Source organism: Epinephelus fuscoguttatus, linkage group LG9 (assembly GCF_011397635.1).
Source record: "Epinephelus fuscoguttatus linkage group LG9, E.fuscoguttatus.final_Chr_v1".
Taxonomy (NCBI): domain Eukaryota; kingdom Metazoa; phylum Chordata; class Actinopteri; order Perciformes; family Serranidae; genus Epinephelus; species Epinephelus fuscoguttatus.
The window spans coordinates 43332072-43355715 of NC_064760.1; the positions used below are offsets into that span (position 1 = coordinate 43332072).

The following is a 23644-nucleotide window of genomic DNA, read 5'->3' on the forward strand; positions in this document are numbered from 1 at the left end:
TGTCTTCCCCATATGGAGACCTCCGACTGACGTAACTGCTCGCGCTCACAAAAATGGATTACATCTGACTGTGGAGATCCACTCACCGAGGAGTGAGGGACTGCTGCGTCCTTGTGTTCACTGAGACATGGATGAATGGTAACATATCAGACTCTGGTGTTGAGCTAACAGGGCTAACACTACACAGAGCAGACAGGACGGCAGCATCATCTGGTAAGCTCCGTGGTATATACACAAACATATGATGGTGCTGTGATGTGAAGAGGATCTCCCAGTTCTGCTCTCAGGATGTGGAGTTTTTGACTGTGAAATGTCGACCCTTTTCATCTTACTATTGCACTGTATGTTCTTTCTTATATGTTGCACAAATTGTTTTTAAATGTTTTATTTCTTTTTGCTTGGGGTATGCGAAATGTCATTTCGATTTTGTGCTGCGCATAAAAATGACAAATAAAGAAGTTCCGTTCAGTTCATGTTATTTATGACAACACAGCATCCAGTTACTAATGTCTAACGTTAGTCTACCGTAGCGTAGCCTCTGAAACATAAACGTTATCTTCCTTGTGCGTTTCCACTTACTAGTAACGTTAACACTACCATCTAACGTTAGCACTGTAACCTTATTCTAAAACTCATTACTGACTCCGATTGAGTTTTAAAACTCTGGGGTTGCATTTGACTGTCTTTGTTGTAACGTTACACTCGCGCTCCTCTTCCATGTTTCTCCCGTTACCTTGCCAACGCCTACGTCTATCATAGTAGGCCTGTGGAGGGAGGTGAAGTAGCAGGAGGAGGGCGATGCCTTTTTCAGGGGGACCTTAAGACCCTCCCTGCCTCCACTGTGGCACACAGGTAATTTCATTTAATAAATTTAATTAATTTGATTAATTTAATTAATATACTTTATCAATCCACAAGGGGGAAATTCGATGTGCTACATTCAGTTTAGTGTCAACAATTAACCTAACCTGCATGTCTTGGACTCTTGGAGGAGTAAACCCATGCTGACACAGGGAGAACAAACTGTACAAACTCCTTTTAAAGTCAAACAGTTTATCATATATAGGAAGGGATGGAGGTGGGATTCTGAGTGGATGCTGGAGACAAATATATTTCAGAAAACGCCCTGAGCATGCATGTGAAAGATGCATATGACTGTTACTGTGTGTGTGTGTGTGTGTGTGTGTGTGTGTGTGTGTGTGTGTGTGTATTTGTAAACATACTGTGTACCTTGGGTGGCTCTCTGAACATCTGGTCCAGACAGATAAACTCCAGACTGGGCAGTAACTCAATGAACTGGGAGAAGGACTCCAGTTTGATAGCATGACAGCGAACCAGAGTCAGATCAACAAGACGACTCCATCTGGACTGATCTGAGGACAGAAACAGGCAGAATGCAACAGCTACAGAGAGCACTACAACACTTCGCTTTTCAAAGAGTGAGAGATTAAAGGCAGCAACAAAATCAAGGCTCTAATTGGAACCAATAGAGGTTGACCAAATATTACATTATACAGAGAAACTGAGCTCACCACAAACATGGACATTAATCATCAGGCAAATACTGGTGAGAGTGAGAATGAGAGTGAGTGCGTCTTACCTGTGATCCAGTGGTGAGGGTTGTGCAGGTGAGGACAGTTGTAGATGAGCAGGTATTTAATATTGGTGAACACCTCGTTCACCACCTTTATGCCAATATCAGTGATGATGCCTGGGTTCTCAATGACATCAGCCAGACCATACTTCACCAGCTCCGAGTGACTCATCTTGCCTGCATTTACATACACACAAACACAGACACACACCTGTAAACCTCACATATTTCAACTCAACTTATTCAGTTCAAGTCACCAGGAACAGGATTCAAGTTTCAGAAAGGTTATAATTATCTAGAGCAGACCTGACATTTTTAAACGTTTAATTTTTTTCCTAAGTTCATTCATGTGGGATACATAATCACAGCACACAGTGGGACAGCCAGGACCCAGCTGTTCAGAAGTAATCTGATTGGATTTTGGATATCGGATTAGATCAAATCTCAAAAATGGGTTGTTCAGAAGAACAAAAAGATTCTCTTATCTGGTGAGATCATGTAATCCAATCATAGTTTTGATCTGGATCAAACCTTTAATTTGTGTTGTTCACATTTTGGTAGGATTGGGATACCTTTGATCCAAAAAACACCCTTCAGATGGGTGGATTCAGGCTGGATATCAGGAACAAAATGCAAAAAAACTTTCAAATCAGTCAAGTGTATCTATCCATCTATCCATCCATCCATCCATCTAGACTACCTATTAAGCCTTTTAGTAAGCTAAATTCAAAAAAGGTATAGTCTCCATAAAAGAATTCCCCCAATAGCTGTTTATTAATTAAACAAACATTAGAATAACCAAAACGTCTGTTTTGTTCTCTTTGGTGGCACCTATGGTGATAAGCAGTCATTGCAGTGTGTATATTGGCAGACTAAGTCTTGAAAACAGGCTGACATATTGATTTGTATGACACATCCAATTCCTAAATACTTAAAATGCAAGGGCTTTCATCAGTGAACCAAAGGCTCAATTACCATTATAATACCTCATTTGGTGATCAATAGTGACTTAACAGACATTAATTTAAATATAAGTCTTCAAGATAATAACTTTAATTCTAACTTTATCACTTTATATTAAACTAGTTTTTAACAATCACGTCCTTCATGCGGTTTTCTGTCTCTAAAAGTGAAAATGCTTTAAGTGACCACACACTGGCTATTCTACCTGTTTTTTACATAGCCAGTGACCGACATTGTGATATGTAGTTTTATTTAGAACACTGATTACCTGGATTTGGTAATCTTGAAATGTTTGTATCTGGATCAGGGTGATCCATTCCAATTTTGCAACACATGGAATTTTCTGGGATTTTTTTTTAACTGGGCCCAGGTAAGACTGCTCAATGAGTAATGTAATGAGCAAGAGCACCCTGGTGGTCTGCCATTCGAAATAATTATACAAAAAAAAGAATGAAGTATGGGATAAGCCAGCAGAATTGCTTATTCCTGTTGGGGAGGGGAACATGACCAGTGTTCTGTGAGCATGGTGATGGTATTTGAGAGGAGAAACTAACATTGCAGCAGGAACTCATCCACGTAACCCAGATGCAGTGTCTCAAACTGAGGAAACTCTAGTTCAGCCATTTTGAGAGCTGAGAAGACTCCATCTTTAGTCAGTGAAGGCTGGATACGCAGCTCATGAAGCCTGTTAAACACACAGAAATCATATCATTAAATGTATATGTTGGTCCCTATTAAGCAATTAAAACAATAGTCTGTAACTGACAACCTTTTCTGCCTTTGTGGTGCTTCGTACTTCAGTCAAGTGTCTCCAACATGGCAACCTGGTTACCAACTTTCTCATTTTACAGCTAAACAATACACTAAAATATGTTTCCAAAAACCTCTAAGGGGAGAAATAGGCAATGCAGTAACAGAATCTTGTTTCATATTTTATCAGTGCTGCCTAGTTTGATAGTTTGACTGCAATTCAGGAGCAGTGACTGACATGATTGACAGCTCTGTTAGAGACTCCTCTGCTCTGACTGGTTGCCTGGTGCACTGCAGTCTGACTATAGTAAAAGCCATTAGAAGGAGCAGGAAGAGGAAGCAGGACATGATTTTTTTTTTACTATGTCTTATGTACTTCTTTCAGAATATAGAGACAAATTCAGCAAATATAACACTAAGTTATTTTCACAAGTGGTACCAAGTGTAGCTTTAAAGGGTTAGCTTGGATTTTTCACCTGCAGTTTGGAGAAGCAGGCAGAAGTGCCATCTTGAGGTTGTGTTAACCGAATATTCTCACAGAATTTTTTTTTTTTTTTTTTAAAAACAACAATGGAAAAATCTGGGGGCTATCTGTTGTTTTGACTGATTAGAATGCTGACTGCAATCTACAGTAACATTAAGTAATTGGTGGCATGCACATATTAATAAGCTATTGTCCAGTTTTGTCTTTGATCTCATGTACATAACCTTGGATTACCTCTTTACATCAGCCATCACAATAGTAGACTATATCGGTGCATACCATGGGAAAATAGCATGGCAGCTGAGTGTCCAAAGTTTCTTTAAAAAGCCCAATCATAGTAACAGCATTGATAACAAGATGAAAAAATGTAGGGCTGGTTCGTTCAATGTCTGCCTAGTAAATACGAGCTAACACAACACAAAAAAAAGGAGAGAGATTTATGTTGTGGAGGATTAAGGACAAGCACATCATGGGCTATTTATAACATTTATTAGCCTGCGGCAGCTAAAATTAAAATATGGGTAATAATACATTACAACAGAATTTTTACAACCCTTTCCGTCACAATGACAGACAACTAGAACTAGCTAAGCAATGTTCTGCTGTGGACAGGGGCAGCAGCAAAACATCTTTTAGCCACCTAACATAAGGGCCATCAAAGAAAAACAATATCATCTTAAATGAACACCGTATTAAGAATATTTTCCCTGCTTTACCTTGCCATCAGACAGCCCTTTCAGACGGAGAACTGAAGCTGTTACCTATACTCTCTTCAAAGCCAGACTTAACAAAAACAGTAATTTTACGTGGCAGAGCACAGGAGCTGCTGGTCTACTGCTGCCTTGATCACTTACTTAGTCTGTGCTTTAGTGTGACATTGGCGTTTTAAAGGGTTAGAGCAGCTTCACTTGAGATTGCCTCCAAGATGCATTGGCAGCTCTTCACGTTTCACTTTACAAACCTACGCTGTACATGGATGTGTTTTTCCTCTCAGTTAGTTAAAGGAATTGAAGACTGGCTGAGCACCTTCGAGCAGCAGTGATGATGAGGTAGCCCAAGTCCACTTCCAAAGCGTTCTTACAGGCTCCAAACACAATGGTGTGGAGGTTGCGAAATCCTCCTGGAGAGACACATACAACATGACACAGAAAATAAAACATATAAACATGTCATCGAAAGTGTGAGCTTTGGGTGCATTTGTAAGTTTTTAGTTAGATTTCTAAAATTGGTAGTGAGAGGATTCAAATCATCTGTCATGACTACACACAAACAATAGTGGAAAATGATTCTCATTCTGATTAACAGAAGAAAAGAAAGCCTCATAAGCCTAAAAGGAGATGGGAATAAAAATACTAAAATACTAAACAGGCCAGGCTTGTGCGGAAGAGCACTTGTCATATGACGGTTACTGCTGTTGATGTCGTCCCCAGCCCCTGCACGGCTAGCAGTTCTGCACTGCTAGCCACCGCCATTTTGGCTAAGCTACCTCCAAGCTGTTTATGACGTCCAAGATAAGAGCCATGTGCATGTATAATAATATATAATTCATGTATCCGCCCTGTAATTTGGATCGGCTCCAAAATGTAATGGGTTCTTCCTTGGCCCATGCTACACCCTTCCACCAAATTGGGCCAGTAGTTTTTCTGTAATCCTGCTGACAAACAAATATACAAAAAGGACTGAAAACATGACCTCCTTAAAAGGAGGTAATAAATCCTACTAACATTGACCGTATATCCAAAGCCTGACAACAAGCCACTGAATGATTTCTATAGAATACAATTTACTCTGGTAAAACCAACACTTAGGACTGTTTACAAACTTATAGACACAGGTTTTCCTCACCTGACCTCCAGCTATCCTCCACCACATGTTGGATCAGCCCTCCCAGGAAGGGAACTCTCACCAACTCCAGCTGCTCCAGGTTCCGTGCTGATGCTAAACCAGTAACCAGGGGAACATACTTGAGCGAGTTGGTTGGCCCTGCACAGTTCCGCATGACAAAGGTCCTCAAGCTCACACACAGAAAGTCCTTAAACGGCTGTGGTTTGGTGAGACGGACCCACTTCAGGTAAAGGTGGCGCAGCATGGACACACACGGGATCTCTGGGACATTCACACCTACAACAAACAGGTCAATTTGGACAAGTCCATCTTGTTTATGTCTTGTCAGTTCACAACAGAAGTTTTCTCGTGACAATTTTAATACAGAGCAGATCAAAACAATGCTCTTTAATGTATAGAGACTCAACATTCCACCACGAGCAAGCCAGGTGACAGTGGCAAGAAAAAAACTCTTCTCTAGCGGGTTGAAACCTTGGTTTACTCCTTTGTATCCCAGCTGTAATGTGGAGGCATTAGCAGGAAATGTCAGTTTGTTGTGATCCTACTCACCCACTAGATGTAGGGTCTGGATCTTTGCAGTTATGGGGATGGTCAGTTTGTTCTCTGCAGGAATGGGGAAAGCCCCATTACGGTTACGGAACTTTCCCAGTATATGAACCTGGGGCATGTAGTTCCATATGGCTTCTACCAGCTCCAGATGGGATGTCTCCACACCCTGAGATTAAAAAGAGAAAGAAATCTAAAAAGGTCTTCTTCCTAGGTTTTCTTATTCAATACTAACTTGCAGTCTTCCTTCGTAGATGGAGCCTGCTTAGCTATAATGGTGACTTACTGCTCTTTTTTGTTTGCTTGTTTGTTTGGTGACTAAATCAGGTTGATCTGTTGTTTTGTCCTGAATGTTTAATTTTGTGTGATTTAGTTGAGGTGTGTATGGTGAATACTGGGGCTGAAAGGGGTAATAATTTAACAAAGTTTATTGATGAAATATAAAAATGGGATAGGACTTACCAACCTTCTCCTACCTTCCAGATATGAAATACTTGTGTTGTTTACTGAACATGTCTGCTGTGTATTCTGGTTTTGTTTTTGTACTTATATTTTTAATTTAAATAAAATCTAAGTGAAACAAAGTGTCAGAATGCTATCCAGCACACTGGAAGACCAAAATACTCATGTATTTAAAAACTATGCTGAGTAGGGCCAGGGGATAAACCGATAACAATGATAGAAATATATATATAAATGTTTGATGAACATTCAACATAATTAAACCACCTATGCAACGAAACAGAGGGACACCAATGCACCTTAAATGCTAGTTACACCCGCCAATAAACAGAAAAGACAAGACAAGACTGAACCAAAGCTTACCATACTATGCAACAGCTGTGACCAAGCTAATGTGTATGGTAACGTTATAAAGTTAGAATTTTGTTACAACCTTGGCCCCAACTCTGACTCTGCACCTAGCAGAATCCAGGTGTTAGATCTCCCAGAAGAGGCAGAACCATTGTGCTGACCAATTACAGCCCACAGGCTTTATAATACCTAGGTCTGCTCTAGAGCAAAGGCTGACTCTCTACAGACTTGAAAATTATCACAAGCCTGAGGGGCAAGGGCAGGCTAGGTGTTACAGCAGGGGTTGGCAACATTTACTAAAAAATGAGCCATTTCTTACTTATAATGTTTAAAAAAGTCTGTTTGGAGCCTATAATGAATGACAACCTATTAAGACTAAATTAGCCTGACAACATACTAATAGGTCTAAATGAGCATTCATTAACATGTTTTACCACAAGGTGGCTACTGTGCAGTGAACTGTTTATGATCATTTGGCAGGGATAGACGCTAATATATTTAAGCACTGCTTCCACAGGCCACCAAGCTTCGAAATTTGGTGGATTTTGATGACCCAAATGTAAACTTGTGTAAAAACACTGAAATGGTGAGGAAATAAGTATAATGTATCTGGTTATTTATTTTCATCTCTGACTTCTACTTTCAAATCTTGTAAAATGTTAACACTGATGGAAAGTGTCTGTAACTCCATACTTAAAGTACATTTAATGTTACCTCCAAAGTGTACCCAGCTGAAGTACTTCAATAATGTTACATTAATTTACAATAAACTTGTTGTGTCATCACATTAAACTGCAGGTCACTGTTTATGCTTCATGTTCCTCTCAACAGCGAGTTTCACTTCTGCTGTGTTTATCTCTGTTGGCTGTTAGCCATTAGTCTGGTTAGCTGTTAGCTCCATCAGCCAACACACAACAAAAATCTGCTGCCCCCCAGCTGCTAACTGCTAACAGCTAACTAGCTCTTCTCCCAGTCATAAGAGCATGAATAGGCACTCGGTTGGGGTCGCTCAATTCAGTTTGTCATTTGCTATGTGACCGTTATACACAGGGTAAATCCTTCTTTATACCAAACATATTTTTTATCATCAAATTGATGTTGGGACTCCATTAGTCTTAAGCCCTGGCTAGCCTGTGACGTGTACTGTTTCCCACAGAGTAACTTTTTGCTTACATACTGACCAGCAGATTGGGACAGGCTTGTAGTGCCTCCAGGACTCCAGGTATACTGAAAGCCTCGTAGCCTCGGACTCGTCTCCTCTCCAGGTATCGAGGATGGAGGCCATAGAGCTGCTCCAGATCTGGCATCTTCTTCAAAAGGAGCAGAAAGCTGCTGTCTGTAAAGCCTACACCAGAAAACACCACGAACATGATCAGACCATTTTCTCAGTATGTGTAAAAACAGCATCGTCCACTGTAGAACCAGCTGAGGGTTACTCATGCACAAATGCCTTAGCTAGGGACACCTGTGAAATAAGCTGATATACATACACTCATCAGTACAAAACACTTACACTCCCCCGCTGTACTATGGCAATTCCTAACATCTGCCACCAGACCACTGCTGATCTACCACTAACTTATTGTCTAAATCAGCCATGACAGTCAAGCATGGTGTATACTAGGGCTGTAGCCTCCTGGTCGACTAGTCGATTATTTAGTCGCTATGCTCTCATCTGACCAAATTCTCATTGGTCAAATAATCGCCATGTTACTTTCATAAGGAGAAAAATGCTACAACAATAGCTTTCCAGGATTAATCCATTATTTCCTGCGGCTGGGGGACAGACTAAGTTACCTATGAAAATGGGGGTGTTTTCAAAACCCCCCCATTGTTGACAGAAAGTTGCACTCGCCCACCCTGACACTCGGCGTTGCGGTGACACAGACCTCCTGTCAGTTTCTGTATACTGACACCATACCCCTCCGTAGAAACAAAGCTTGTATTTATTTGTATTTCACAGATAAGAAACAATAAATTGTGAAGACAGTAAAGCCTCCACTAAAATAACATTTTAAGTCTTGTGTGTGATTTATCCTTCAGGGATATATACTTAGGGATTTATCCTGGCTTCATATGAGAAGAGGAAATCTCCGCTCGCCACTAGGCTAATCTATACAATGTAAAATGCCATAGGCTGGCGCTATTAACATTAGCATGTTGTATTTGCTTGGAAAACGTGTTTAGTATAAGACAGTTGTTTTGTCGGTGAATGTCGGAGCCAAATTATGTACCGTTACCTTTGTAAAATGCTGATGTTGTCCCTGGTTTTACATGAGAAGAGGAAAAGATCGTTAGACGCTAGGCTAGTTTATACAATGTAAAATGCCACAGACTTGTGCTAATACCGTTAGCATGTTGTATTGGTGGGGGAAATGTGTCCAGATAAAGACAAGTGTTTGTCTGTCAATGGCTACGGTTACATGATGGCTTCTCATTCGGAATGAAATGAATCTGAATGAAATCATTTGGAATTAAAGTGTTTCCAGGTAGTTTACATGGGAAATATTAATTCCGAATGAGGGTTTACATGGGAGATCAGTTCAATCGCCTTTATTCAGGTCTGCGCAAGGTTTGGGGCAGGGAAGGTTTCTGATTGGATAGGGGGCAGGGCAGATGTTACGTGTTTACGTTTACCGGAAGAAAACACTGTAGTCCTCGCTCTGGATAACAAGATGCTTGACGACGCCGTTATTAGTGCCTTTTTCGGGCGTGTTTTGCTTATATTTTTAAGCAGCAGTACGACAACAACCTTGTTCTGCTAATGCTTCATCTGTTGAGCAGGAGAAGGGAGGCAGAAGACTGTGCTGTGGCGAATGGAAACCGGTGAGTGCAACGAGTCCGACTGCTCTAGCTCAGCCCGTTGCTATGCAGCCCGTTGCTATGTGTGCTATATACGTCATCGCACCAGAAGGGCAAGGAAATGAGCATGCGCAGAAAGACCGGAATGAACTTAAAGAGGAATGAGTGTATACATGCACACAAAATTCTTTCATTCAGAATGACAAACGGAATAAACCACCCCCTTTAATCGGATTTAATTTTCAATCGGAATGACCATTTTTCAATCGGAATGACCGTTTACATGACCACTTTTCGGAATGGCCGTTCATTCCGATTAAAAGTGGAATTAAACTGTCCATGTAAATGTACTGAGTGCTGCGGAAGCCAATTTGTGTGCTTGTGTTTGAAACTGTCTCTATTAAGTCATATTTAATGTGTGTTTTGAATCAAATAAACTTTACAGCACTTGACACAGTCCTCCCCCGCTGACTAGTGTTTTGGAGGTGTAACTGCAGAATGACATAGACACACCACCGCAGAAGTAAAACTAACGTGCAGATTTTTTTTTTTCCCCCACGACTAATCGATTAGTTGAAGATTATGTATGACTTTAGTAGACCAATATTTTCTTTGGTTAACTACAGCCCTAGTGTATACTCCCTGTAGTGTCCCAATGCAGGGTTCGCATCAGACAAGGGTTTTACCTACATAGTAAGTTTATTTTGAAAAAGACTGTGACGTGACTAACCCTTTTGTGTCAAGTGAGAGGGCTCCAAAAGTTATTGCAGCATTTGGTGTGCTTGGTTTTATAACTAGGTGTCCACTGTGCATGCTGCGCTTTTCGGTTCAACAGGGAAGACTGGCTGAGCAGGTTCTCTATGACTTTTTATTGAGAGACTGCAGGGAGACTCAAAGGCCTTGAATTCTTGGAAGGAAATAGCTCCACACTTGGGAAAGGGGAGGCTGTTTGCTACAGGCTGAGGAAGAACATGAGAGATCATTGCAAAAGCTAAAAAACAGCCTCATGGATAGAGTAGCTACCCCAGGGAAACAAAGCAGTACAAAATAATTTAGACATAGCGGTAAACACCGTTGTAATAACAGTACACAAATGCAATGTTTTGTGGTACGTTGCTGTTTATTACTGTTGCCTGGCAGCCTACTTTTCAAGTAACACTCATTGACTTGCTTATCCACAGAATATTTTGTGAGTACACTCCTTGGTGTTTTGGAGCATACTGCCAACGATCGTGCAATGAAGAATGCCCTGACTAGAAATGCCTCTGTGCATGCTCATAGCTTGGGCGACATCTACGGAGGCCCACACCATGATGTCTCACGCTAGTATAAACAAAGCTTTACGCTCTTCTGTTTCTGGACAACTGGCCACCCTGTGATCAAGAGGAACCTGTGATCTCATCTCAGGCAAAGCTCTTCTCTCTTCTGGGCCCACTGTGGTGAAATTAGACCCCCACTGCCCAGCTGGCCACAACGTCTTCTAAACATCTCACGTCAACATCATCTGGACATAAAATAACAACATTTAGTTCTAAGATGTGAGACCAAAACCCAGCATCTGCATTACATCACAGCGTTAATTTCTACATAACATAGAATTCTAACATCATTAAACAGTTAAAACATTGTCAACACAATTCTCATTCCAACCAAAGTTTTACGTCTGTCTGACGTAAGAATCCAATGTCATTCTGACATCAATTTGATGTCCAGTACCAGCAGGGTGAAGTCAGGACAGCGGAGTCAATGCCTATCTTTGACCACAGACTAAAAACACCAGCTCATCATCACGACAGAACTCTTGTTTCTTAAGAAAAAAAAAAACAAAAAAAAAACCCTATGCCAGTGTTTCCCATACATTGACGAGACCATGGCAGCCCGCCATAGTCTCCAAAAATCGGCCAGATATAAAATGCCTCCGGTAAATGAACATTACTCGGTGTAGTGCACCGGCTGGAGTGCCTACTGAGAATTCTTTGGCTACCACCTCCCCCTCGCCCTCCTCCCCCTCCCAGGCCTCACCACAGACGTCGCTCTCCTAGAGCTAACGTGAGCAGTAATTTGTGTCTGTTTGTGTGTAATTAATTTGAGTCTTACCTTTTGTTTTCTTTTCTTATTGCATATGTTGTATTGTTTTGCATATCTGTAACTGTGTTTGTGAGTGTGAGAGAGAGTTTTAAAAGAATATTTTGTCTGCACATTTTAAAATAATGAAATAGCCCGCCCGAGGCAGCTCAGTACGTAAGTCATTTTTCTTTTGATTACTGAAATGTTTAACCACTAATCCTTAGCTGTATTTTAAGTGTAACCCTTCACCATAACATACCACTAGTGTTTTTATCGGTAAAAAAACATTTTTCCACACATAAAAAAAGCACAAAGATGTTGAAATCTAGGCATATTCTGGAACCCGCCCCCCAATAGTCTCCAAAATTCTGTGGGAAACACTGTATGCAGTTGTACTGCAGTACTGACCAATGAACATGCCCTTCGTTATTTGTTCGGTAGTGATGCAGTGGTTGTGCTGCGAGCTCCTACCTGAAGGCATATACTCCCACCAGCGACCAGCGCATAGATCCACTACCTTTACCACTCGCAGGTACAGAGTCACAGCTTCCCGGAGCTTTCTGGACAGACACTCCATACACATGATGTCCTTCATGGGAAGATACCTGCAAAAAAACCCAAAACAAAACATGTTCACACTTTCAAAACGTTTCGCACCTTAGGATAGGTCAAGCTGTAGTGCTTATTGCTACGAAGTAAAGGGACATTTGGTAGGGCTGTATCATATGACGATACGAGATGATATACTTTTGTCAGCTGCTAGAGATTTATATATTGTTTATGCTTTAGCAGCTGTACATCTATCATCTCTGGGTGTAACAGATCACTGTTAACACCCAGAGATGATAGATGTAACAGATCTGAAATTTAAACAGTGATATCACCTTGGGCTGGGTGATATGGACAAAAATTCGTATCTCAGCATTTACAGGCTGACTGGCGATACACAATATATATCTTTGTATTTTCTACAAAATGGGTCACGTTTTCAGTTGCAAGTCAAAGCCACATTTGAGATGTCACAAGCACTTTTATAAAAATATACAGCTGCACTGCTCATGTAAAAAAAATTATATAAAATAAACAGCAGGGCTGTACATTAAAAGTTTTGCTCATAGCACTGGAGCTTCAGAGATTTAAAGGTTTGCAGCACTGGCCACAAAACTATGACAGGTATAAAAGTATCAGGTATGCCTAAATCCATTGTAGTTTGAAACAATTAAAAATCTTTGTGGGCAATCAATCAATCAGTCAATTTGTTTTCCATGGCCTTTCAAATGAATCTAGTGCTGGAAAATGGTTTCAAGCTCTGTTTTTAGGTTAGTAATCTTATATATGCACATAGCGGATAACAAATGAAAAATCTAAATTTAAATGTACAGTGCTGTGCTGCTGTGCGAGCGGCGTGATTGACTGTGTGTAACAGTCGTCTTTTGATGGTCATTTACACACTGTCCATAACAATCACTATGTCAGGTAACAAAATGCTTTGGGCTCGGGTCAGGTTCGGACCTGGTGACAGTCAGTCAGTGAGGCTTTTAACATTTAAATTGTGTGATTTATGGAGGTTCTCAGTGTTTCCCATACATTCATTTATCTGTGGCGGTGCGCCACAAATAAATTATCTCCGCCACATATAGATTTTTCTGTTTTTGGCGCTACCTGTTCGACCTCGCTCATAAACACATTATAATGGGACTAACTGTCTGTGAATGTAGCTTGTCGTTACAATTCCGGTGCAATAGGTGGCGGTATGCATCGTAAAGACGCACTTAACGCACCTGGTCCGCCAGAAGAAGAACAAGAAGCAGACGTAGTAGCAGAACGGATCCAAAGACCTCTCGGTACAAATATGTGAGCAAACAAGTCCAAAAGTGGCTTGAACAACTCTAACTCATCATGTTATATTAGCCTCTGTCTGTATTAACATAGCTGGAAGCTCAACATGTGCAGAGACATTAACTCACGCTGTTAGTAGTGTTAACTGCAGCGCGAGTCCCATAGCAGCTCGCCCCCGTTAATCAATTACAGCGGCTCCACCGGCAACGGGAGCGGCGCAACAACCCCCGTCTGTCGCGCGACAACTCTCATGAAAGAGTGTGCTAAACGAGCACAATGTGTTTTTAAATGAATAAACCATTATCAGAGGTGATATGTAATGATTTTTTTTCATGCATTTATCCATGTTTATCCGTGACATTGTGTAAATGTCCGTGGCGGACATTTGAAAGCGAGTAGATGACAAACAGTACAGTAAACTTGTAGATAACTCAAATATATGTATTAACTTAGGTGGAAAATGCTTTAACATTTCATGCAGCCTACATGCAGCCTCTCAGCTCAGCAAACGGTTAACAACCCCGCTGGCGTCTCTACGTGTCGCTTCCGTACGCAGTCAGTGGAGCCCCAATGAACACGCCGCGACGCTACGCTGACGTTTGCAGCCGGTGGAGCCCGGCCGTAAGGTTCTGCTCGTTAGTAATTAACTCTGACGTTGGATGTTCACTCCTTCACACAGATGAGTACTGAAAAATATTTTTAGTACCCCCCCCCCCACCACAAATAGATTCCTGTCCTGTGGGAAACACTGGGTTCTTTAACTATTTCGCTAACAAGTGGGCGAAATATGAAAAGAATACAATAAAGATTTGTAGAAAGAGAGAGGATTAAAATATTCGACTTCAAGAGGGGGATGGTTCAAAGGCAGTGTGCAGATTCAGATTCTGTGTGAAATATGTACTCATCATTCAGATCTTCTTCAGCATACCAGCACTGTTACAATGAAAGTAACATGGCTCGTTATATGCAACTTCTTTACTTTCATTTCCATTCATTCATTTATTCTTTCGTTTTTGGTTGGCTAGTTGGTTTGAAAGAGTTCAAGGGCAGTAAATATAATGTATTTTTAAAGTAATTTTGGTTGCTGGTCCTGGTTGCTTGTTTCTCTCCCAAGATCTGGCAACACTGAACACAACACAGTGTGGATGAGCAGTAAGAATGAGTGCGCATAGCAAGGAAAAGTAGTTTTAGTAGTGGAGTAGTAGTTTTTTGAACCATCTTGTGTATGTTCATTTATTTGAGTGTTTTCTAATGGTTGTGTTGACATCACATTTTCCTCCGTGTGCCTTGACAGATGACTGAGATTGAAACCAGAAGAAAGCTATTGAGTTTAAAATAAATGTGTGAAAATGTATTTATTTTCTCCTGGTCCTTATTTTAAATAAGTTAGAAAAAAATGATTTATAATTATCATTATCGATCAATATGAACCAGCTATATACCAGCTATATCGTGATATACTATTCAGCCATATCGCCCACCCCTAAGCAGAGGACAATTGTAAACACACAACCATGTAGAGACAGAAATGACATGCCTTCGTGTAAATAAGTTAAATAACATAAGGCTGGCGCTATGTAGAAAATAAAATTAAATAAAAATAACTTGATCTTCAACACTGCTCTTAGTGTTGCTGAAGAGCTTGTGAGTGAGTGAGTGAGTGAGTGGGGTGGAGCTGTGCAGAGAGTGTGAGAGAGGAGAGATGCACACTGGTATGTGTTACGTAATGCAACTTGACCCTATAATCGATATGAACGATGTTGTCTAAATTTATATCTTGCTTGAAAATATATCAATATATCATACATAATTGTTATATTGCCCAGCCCTAATATCACTTGTCTCCTTACTTGTACACAGTCTCAGGCATGGTGTTGACATCCTACTCATGGTAATGGTCATGTAAGATACATGACCATGAAAACACATGGATACTGTAGAACCTGACCCAGCCCTAGAATATATTGTAAAGTACAAAGTGTAGGTGCAGTGCAGTGTACCTGAATATATGACAGAGGACTTCATGGGACAGCTCATTGATGTAGTCTTTGGGCTCACTAGGTCTCAGGACCAGTTCCCCTCCACTGCTGCCCACCACAGGCTGGAGCTTAGAGGCCTTCCTCCTTGGACCCATCACTTGTGCGTCACTGCCCAGGCTTACACGCACACACATATACACACCGTACTTCCTCCCTCCTGCAGCCTGGAGGCTCTATTTCCCAAGCATGAACCTTAGTTCTGGACACAATATGACAAAGGAAGGTGTTAGTCAGTTAATGTGATTGAGGGAAGAGGATAGAAAGACAGGGGGTGCCTCTCATTTGCCTTACTTATATTTTCTCATTCCTCATGCCACCTGGAAATTTGATCTGGTCTGTCGTAAAAAAAAAATGTCTAAGTTCCCTTATTTCTGCCCAGAGGAGGCATGAGCGTGGATTAACAGGACCATCCTTCATGGAAATGATTCATAAGACTGACACACCTCTTTAATGTACGAGTTAGTGACAGGACACTGCAGCTGATCAGGCTGAAACCACATAACCACAAGATACACCAGCTCAGATGTTTTGCCAGAGTACTACAAACTTTTCCATTTTATTTGTTAGAAAATTTACCTTACAAATAGTGAACTTGTGTTAACTGTATGTTTGACCATCAAAAAAACCCATAAAACAACCCTCAGCATTCTCCAGTATGATCCGATTCTGTGATTTCTACTTTTAAGATGTGTCATGGATAATATCATATTCTGGTAGAGGAGGAGGGTCTGATGTCTTTCAGAAAAAAAACACATTGTCATTATCTCTTAAGGTAGTTTGTAACATTTCTCTGTGAGTTATACATTCCGATTGTGAGATAGGCTATATTTAGGCTAAAGCATTTCTATTCTCCTGAAAAATAAATAATTTAAAAAACAAACAAACAAACAAAAAAACACTCATTATACAACAGTTAGTTCTGGCCCTGCAATCTGATTGGTCGAGAGACAGTAAAACCGTGATGATATTGGAGTACAACATCACGGTTATTTCACTGTGTATGTGTCACTCCGCCTCACAGCTGATTGCAATCAACAATCAAATCAAAACTGACGGTTAGTGTCAGATAGGTCAACAGTTGTGTTGTAGGCTAATTAATTCATCCACTGTCAAACAGCCAAAAATATGGATTTATTTCCTAAAATAAGTTTTGAATTGAACTATGAATGGTAGGGCTTTAATGGTACATGTATTTGTGTCGAACCATTCGGTACACGACTTTCGGTTCGGCACGACCCTGTACCGAATTATTGGGCGCAGGATATTATTTTATTTTATTTTGTTTTATTTTAATTCCGTTTTTGCGAGCCGAACCATTTAAAATATCTAGTTCCCCGACGGACATAATTGAGTGACAGACCGAGTCCGACTGTAAATCTCTGCTTTCACTTTGTGCAGCGCATTCTCGCATGTTGACAACATGGCAAGTGAGCCTGACGAACCTGAAGACCCACCCACAAACCTTAAGTCCTCCGTTTGGGAACACTTTGGTTTCAGGGTAAAATACGAAGATGGAAATAAACAAGTTGACAAGACAAAAGCAGTGTGCCGACACTGCAGAACAGCGGTCGGGTATGTACTTGGAAACACGTCTAACATGCTAACGCATCTAAAGCGACACCACCCGAGTTTGAACGATGATTAGAAAAAGCAATCTGGTGCAAACTACGATATCGTCGTCGTTTAAAAAGAAAGAGCGTTTCCCTGACCGTCGTGCTAAAGAAATAACCAGTTGGAGTTGAGTAAAATTGTTTAAACTGCACTTTAGATATAAGCATGTTTTGTTTACTGCACTTTAACAAAGTGGGAAAGCTAAGTAAGTTCCTAGTAAAACTGAATCTGAGCAGGCTGTAAAGCTGACCAGCTGCACTATACTTTTTATTTTAATTGAGTAAAACTGTTTAAGCAGAAATTTATATTTCTATTTTCATTCAAACAATGTGAAAAAGCAGGATTTTATATATATTTGTTTCATTCAAAAATTGTGTAAAAAGAGTTAACTGCTGTGGTGGTATGTTTTAATAAGGCTACCAATAAGTAAAAGATATTTAATAGTTGTCTATTTTTTTCATTACTGTACTGAAAAAAAACGAACCGTGACTTGTGTACCGAGGTACGTACCGAACCGTGATTTTTGTGTACCGTTACACCCCTAATGAATGGTCATTAGAGGAAGATGAGGGAGAGGAGAAGCTGAATCCATCTGAGCACACATCCAGGTTTGTCAGTGTTTCATCAGCGGAGCTCAATGACTTGAAGAAAAGCAACATACTGTCAGATCAGAAGGCAGAGTCGGCTGTGCCTGTGAAGCGACAGTCCACCATGCAGTCACCAGAGACTTATTTCACCGGCTGCACAATTAATGGAAACGTGCAGATAAATGTGTATAAAGAGTAAGTGCCTGGCGCACCATGTCTGCGTTACATAGCAACGGTGACAGCGGAGTCCTGAGGGAACTATTTTTGTTTGCGGAAGGCAAATAAAATTCTTAAATTATCTATTTTGTCCTCATTTTTCAGCATTTCTTAATCAGCCTTACTTATTTAACTGTTGTATAAAAGCAATATCACACTCGAGCTCGTGATGTTGTACTGTGATATCATCACGGCTGTGATTCCGTCATAGGCACGAGGCCGCAGGATTCTAAATTATTTGCAAGAAGAATATCAATAAATGCTGGCTGATGCATACAATACATTCAAGAAACACCTTGCTGTCAGTAGAAATGTCTTGTTGGTTGTCGCTCAGTGTCTGAGCAGTGAAATCCAACATCAAACTAATGTGATTGATCAGAATGCAGGTTTTAATGCATGTGATGATGCTTGATGGATACTGTCAATTTTAGGTGGAAACATGCATAGGCTTTACATGGGAGGACATTAGAAACAAATGCAGCAGGGGCAGTGATAACTGTGCACCCTTATTATTATTTGAATTTTACTTCACACTGACACCAAAAGATACCACAGAGCTGGTGACACCTGCAGACTGTTAGCTGATCCAGCTGTGCCATGACCATCAAAAACTAGTGTTGTTTCAGATGACAGCTGCCAGGAAACAACATCTTAGTTCATTAAAAATGTGTTTCCTTAATTCCTTTATCCACCTTTTGCTTGCACCTCTCTCACAAATCTTATATGGGAAGACATGAGGAAAAGATGCACGTTAAGGACACAAGAAGACATTTAAGATAAACAAGAAGCACACAGAGAGTAGGACACATGCACACTAGTATCCTGGCAGTTGCTTCAGTCTGTGGACATATTCAGGAGAATGTTTAAGCACTATAGAGTCTTCCTGATTATTCAGCTCCCTTTACACATGACTGACATTTTATGATCACTGCCTGCCTCCAATGTCATCAGTTGAATTAGGAATGGGAATGTGTCGTCATCATCATCAACAAGTCGGCCATTTTTGGAGGATAAGGGTACGGCTGCTATCCTCAGACTGTTTGATGCAAGAGTCAAAAAGAACTACTGAACTAACACAAAACACTACTCTGTGAATAAGATTTGAAACACAAACAGTCAAATCAGTGATTGCCAAAATATGTGCGCACTAGTATGTGTGCTCTGTTCATTCCAGTGAAAGTTGCTGCGCGGGTATAAAATTACTGGGCACATCACTGGAATATCGGTATATTGGCTGTGAAATTAAATATCGGAATCGGCCAACATGCTGGTAATATCGGAACATCATCAATATCGGCCAATATTGGCTTTAAAATCAACTATTAGAATCGGCAAACATGCTCTTCTTACTTTAATAATAAAATGTAATAAATGAATATTACATTGAAAGGTATTTAATTTTACGTCTCCATCTGCTGGTGGGCCCTCACATTAAGAGTTATATGCTTATTATGATGTTAATTTCACTACAAAAGAGACTTCATGATCACTAAAATTAGGTCAGGGAAAAGTGGATATATCGATATGAGTAACAGTTATCAGTCAAATTAGTTGTTACATATTGGCATATCAGATATCAGCAAAAAATCCCATGTCGTGCATCCCTACAATTTACTGCAGGAGATTCCAAAAGCAGTTAACGGCAGTTAGCAGGTAACTCAAAGAAGAACAGCCATCAAAAACATCCATAAATTGGTAAAACATTAAGGTCTGGGATAGAGCTGCAACGATTAGTTGACTAATCGATGACTTATCGACTAGTAAAATAATCGCTGACTATATTAGTAGTCTACTAATCGGTTTGAGTCATTTTTCAGAAAAGTACTATGAAAGTACCCCAAAATACTCTTATTGCAGCTTCTTACGTTCAAATATTGGCAGCTTCACACACTCTCCATGAGAGTGAACTAAAACCCTTTGGCGTGAGTACAAAACAAGACATTAGATGACATAATTTAGGGGTTTGGGAAAGACAGACCGAAATTTTTCAAGATTTTAACACATTTTCCGATAAAATGATTAGTCGACTAATAGAAGAAATAGTTGACAGATTTGTTGACAATGAAAATAATTGTTAGTTGCAGCCCTAGTCTGGGAGCTCCTGTAATTCCATCATATGGCCCTTATGTCAAATTGGCTTCAAAGCCCAGCTGTGTTCCTGTAGGCTTGCCTTAGCTACATACCCTATCCTCCAAAAAAAAGGCGGTGGCGTCCCAGAATGCTCTGCGATTCTCATTCTCTTTATGCTTCCCTTTAATGTCAGGCTGCCTGGACATTGCTGCAGATTAATTGTCTCTGCTGGTGTCCATGTCCCCAATTGATCCCCAATGACAGAAGCTAAGGACAACAAGCATTAACCTAAAGATCCCCCACGTAAGCAGTTTTCGCTCTGTTTAGGTCTCCACCAACTCTACAGAGAATCACCAGGCTCTTCAGCTGTCTGATACTAAACTGTGTTCACCAGCTAATCAGTAACCTTTTTGACTTTATACTTCGGCATCTTTCTTGTGCAACTGTTCGTGCTAAGATCACATTAGACACGGTCTAACGTTACAGCACGTGCACAAGTTAACTAACGTTACGCCTGTAAACACAACAGCACGAGCTTACTTGGTCGAAGTTTTGTGTCTTTAACTGATGTCAGTCAATTCACTCTCCAGATATGCTTCTTTTCAATGCGAATTTGTGTAGGTAAAATCTTTGAAAAGTAAACCAACTCACTCATGGTAAGGTATTTAATACATGTCACTTCCGCTGGGAAGCTTTGAGCAAAATCACTAAAAGATAAACAGCATTCTCCATGTTTGTGCCAGTCAACTGACAAACGACACTACGTTTGTTGACGAACAAGTGTCATTTTAACATTTATGTCCAATGTGAGGACAACTATTAAAACTGAAGCAGCCCCATTATTCCACACCTGTCACACTCGCTTAACGTTATCATGCAATAGAAAGTTCAACCTGGTCTTTGTCAAAGCTAGCTTACTAGTTAGCATAGCCGCAGCTAACAGTGTACACAAAGACAAAACCACCACAGTAAACAATACAGCAGACACACTGACTCACACTATATCGTCTTAAACAGAGCCTTTAGCAGTGGTGCCAACCTACCGGCATTTGTCGATCCAAGCTGCTGTGATGTTGCTCTTCAGCCATCCTGTGAGTGCTGCACATTTGCTAAACACAGAGTTATGCTCATGTTGCGCTCTATCACTTGTTCTTCTTCTTCTTTGTGTCATTTGACGGATTGCAAATCAACCTAAAAGGTTCATACCGCCTCCTACTGTAAGGGAGGGGAACTCCCTCCTGCAATACCGGAGGCTGCAGTACCGCACTTCTGGGACCGCATTTCTAGGACCCTTGATTTTCGCGACAGCGCGACCTATCGTTACGGAATTGGATAACCACTGACCGCATTTCTGAGCGGAAAGATGGATGATATGAGTGTGAGTAACTAAATGTTAATTAAGAATTGTTTTCTGTTACAAAAATTACAGTTATTGTTTGCTAGCTGAAGTGTGAGTACACATTTTACAACCTACCTCGACAGTGAGGAACAGCAGGACACACTGTACGCCTATTTGAAGGAAACTCCTGCAAATGACACTAACGCAGTGGAGCTACTCAGATGAAGTGCAGTTCATGTTTAGAGTTCTGATTCCAGAGGTATGCCTAATGTAAAGTATTTGTGCGTGTTCATGCTACTGTCCTACAGACCCATGTATAAAGGCTTTCTGTTGTGTACTGGTATAATAGTATTAGATTATAGTCTTTAAAAACTATTATTTTCTTTGGGTAGGCCATCATATATGGCCTGTCAGTGCTGCAGAATGTGTCTGTACAGGAGGCTGAGCAGGTCTTCCTCTCTGGGCCACAATCAGAGGTAAGTAGAGAATCTACTATCTACTATTTACTTACCTGGTTAAACTAATTATCACCTTAATTAAGAAGTGGTAATGTTATTTAATTTACTGTTTATTACCAGTGTTAACAATACTTCTGTTAACAAAGCAGTGATTATGTTCTCTGTTTACTATTTCAGTTAAGTGGAGGAATTTAGTTGAGGTATACACAAACACTTAATGAAAGAAAGGGGAACATTGGTAGGTAGTGTTACCTACTTCACAATCTGGGGTTTGAACATTGAAGGGCCAGGAAAAGTCAGATGTCAATAACATGTTATTTCTGTGTTTTTTCGGTTGTCTTGTCTTTGTCTCTAGAAGAGGAAACCATAGAGGCAGCTGCGCAGTTCCATGGGTTCCCATGGGTTCTTGGACCTCGTGACATAAACAATTCAGTTTTCTTTGTGTTTTTTGTGACTTGTAACTACTGATCCTGATTCATTTCTTACACTACTGAACTGCTATCCCACCTCTCCATTCGATTGCACACACTTGCTAGGTTTCATTTTACTCAGTAAGATGGGGGTGATTAAGGCGAAATGGCCACGTGTCTGTTTAACAGTTGAATTGCAGGTCATGTGTTTGCCTGATAAATAAGGGCTGATGTAATTAGCGTGTGTTTGGTTGAGAAGTTGCGTTGTTAGACAGTCAATGTTATTCTATTTTTGTGGTAATACTGAAGCAATATAAATCCTTAATGTTGAGGGATTACGAATGGAAGCCTCACCTGTACAGCCAACTCTGATTGGCTTCCAGAGGACCCCTGAGTCACTCGCCCTGGTGTGTGTGTGTGTGTGTGTGTGTGTGTGTGTGTGTGAAAAATGTTGTTGTGAAAAGTTGAAATAATAAATGATTTCCATTACTCATATATATTGTGTCTTCCGTCTCTCCAACCATTCAAATATCTGTTTTTTGATCTAGTAACTGTGAAGGTCTTAGTATGTGATTCTGTATTTGTAATAAGTAAATTATGCTACTTACAGAAATTGCTTAAGTTGAATAATATAAGTACTTAGACAAAGTAGTATTTGGGTGGAATAAACCTTTAAAACTATAAGTGCTTAAACAAAGTAATATTTGGGTGGAATAACCTTTAAAACTAGGGTCCTAGAAATGCAGTCCTGAAACTGCAGCCTATGGTCATCCAATTCGTTAGGTGGCGCTGACACGAATATCTAGGATCCTAGAAATGCGGTCCCAGACGTGGGGTCCTGAAACTGCAGCCTCCGGTATTGCAGGAACATAGTATTGATCACCTGTTATAGGCCGGGCACAGTTTGTGACAGACCGAAAATGCAGTCTGAAATAACACGTATCTCCCTGTAAATTTTGTTGTAGGAAAGAATACACTTTTCTCATCTCCACCCAGATTATGATGGATGATCTGAAATAAAATTGAAGCATAGTAACGTTGGAACAGATGCATGTGTGGTCCCACAGCCAGGGATACAAATCCTATCCCTCTTGTGTTTGCCAATATACTCCTTCTCCTCCTTCCAAGGGATTTAATTTACCATGCATGAAAATAAACCAAGCTTGGCATAAAGGTCCAGTCCCATGTTAAACTTTTTCAACATGAATCAG

The 23644-nt window shown here is 40.5% G+C and overlaps 1 protein-coding gene and 1 long non-coding RNA gene across 4 annotated transcripts in view; one reads left to right on the forward strand and one right to left on the reverse strand.

Annotated features, from left to right (window-relative positions):
* fbxo38 (F-box protein 38) overlaps positions 1-23644 on the reverse strand; it is a 52921-nt gene that overhangs the window by 21261 nt on the left and 8016 nt on the right. Inside the window, exons 1-10 of one of the 2 annotated variants that reach the window (XM_049586255.1) lie at positions 21270-21402; positions 15704-15941; positions 12336-12469; positions 8177-8340; positions 6186-6351; positions 5637-5912; positions 4818-4911; positions 3112-3242; positions 1601-1771; positions 1231-1373 (exon numbers count right to left, since the gene is read on the reverse strand). In XM_049586255.1, the coding sequence (XP_049442212.1) occupies positions 1231-1373; positions 1601-1771; positions 3112-3242; positions 4818-4911; positions 5637-5912; positions 6186-6351; positions 8177-8340; positions 12336-12469; positions 15704-15876 (1452 nt within the window). In that variant the 5' untranslated portion in view covers positions 15877-15941; positions 21270-21402. Of the gene's footprint in view, positions 1-1230; positions 1374-1600; positions 1772-3111; positions 3243-4817; positions 4912-5636; positions 5913-6185; positions 6352-8176; positions 8341-12335; positions 12470-15703; positions 15942-21269; positions 21403-23644 lie in introns of those variants that run through there. The other variant, XM_049586256.1, reaches the window with a different exon arrangement.
* LOC125894722 (uncharacterized) lies at positions 21473-22863 on the forward strand. 2 transcript variants are annotated; one of them, XR_007450096.1, is made up of 5 exons: positions 21473-21604; positions 21709-21824; positions 21958-22041; positions 22201-22261; positions 22379-22863. It is a non-coding gene; the product is annotated as an uncharacterized LOC125894722 (long non-coding RNA). The 2 variants fall into 2 exon arrangements; XR_007450095.1 differs by having other exon boundaries at positions 21583-21824.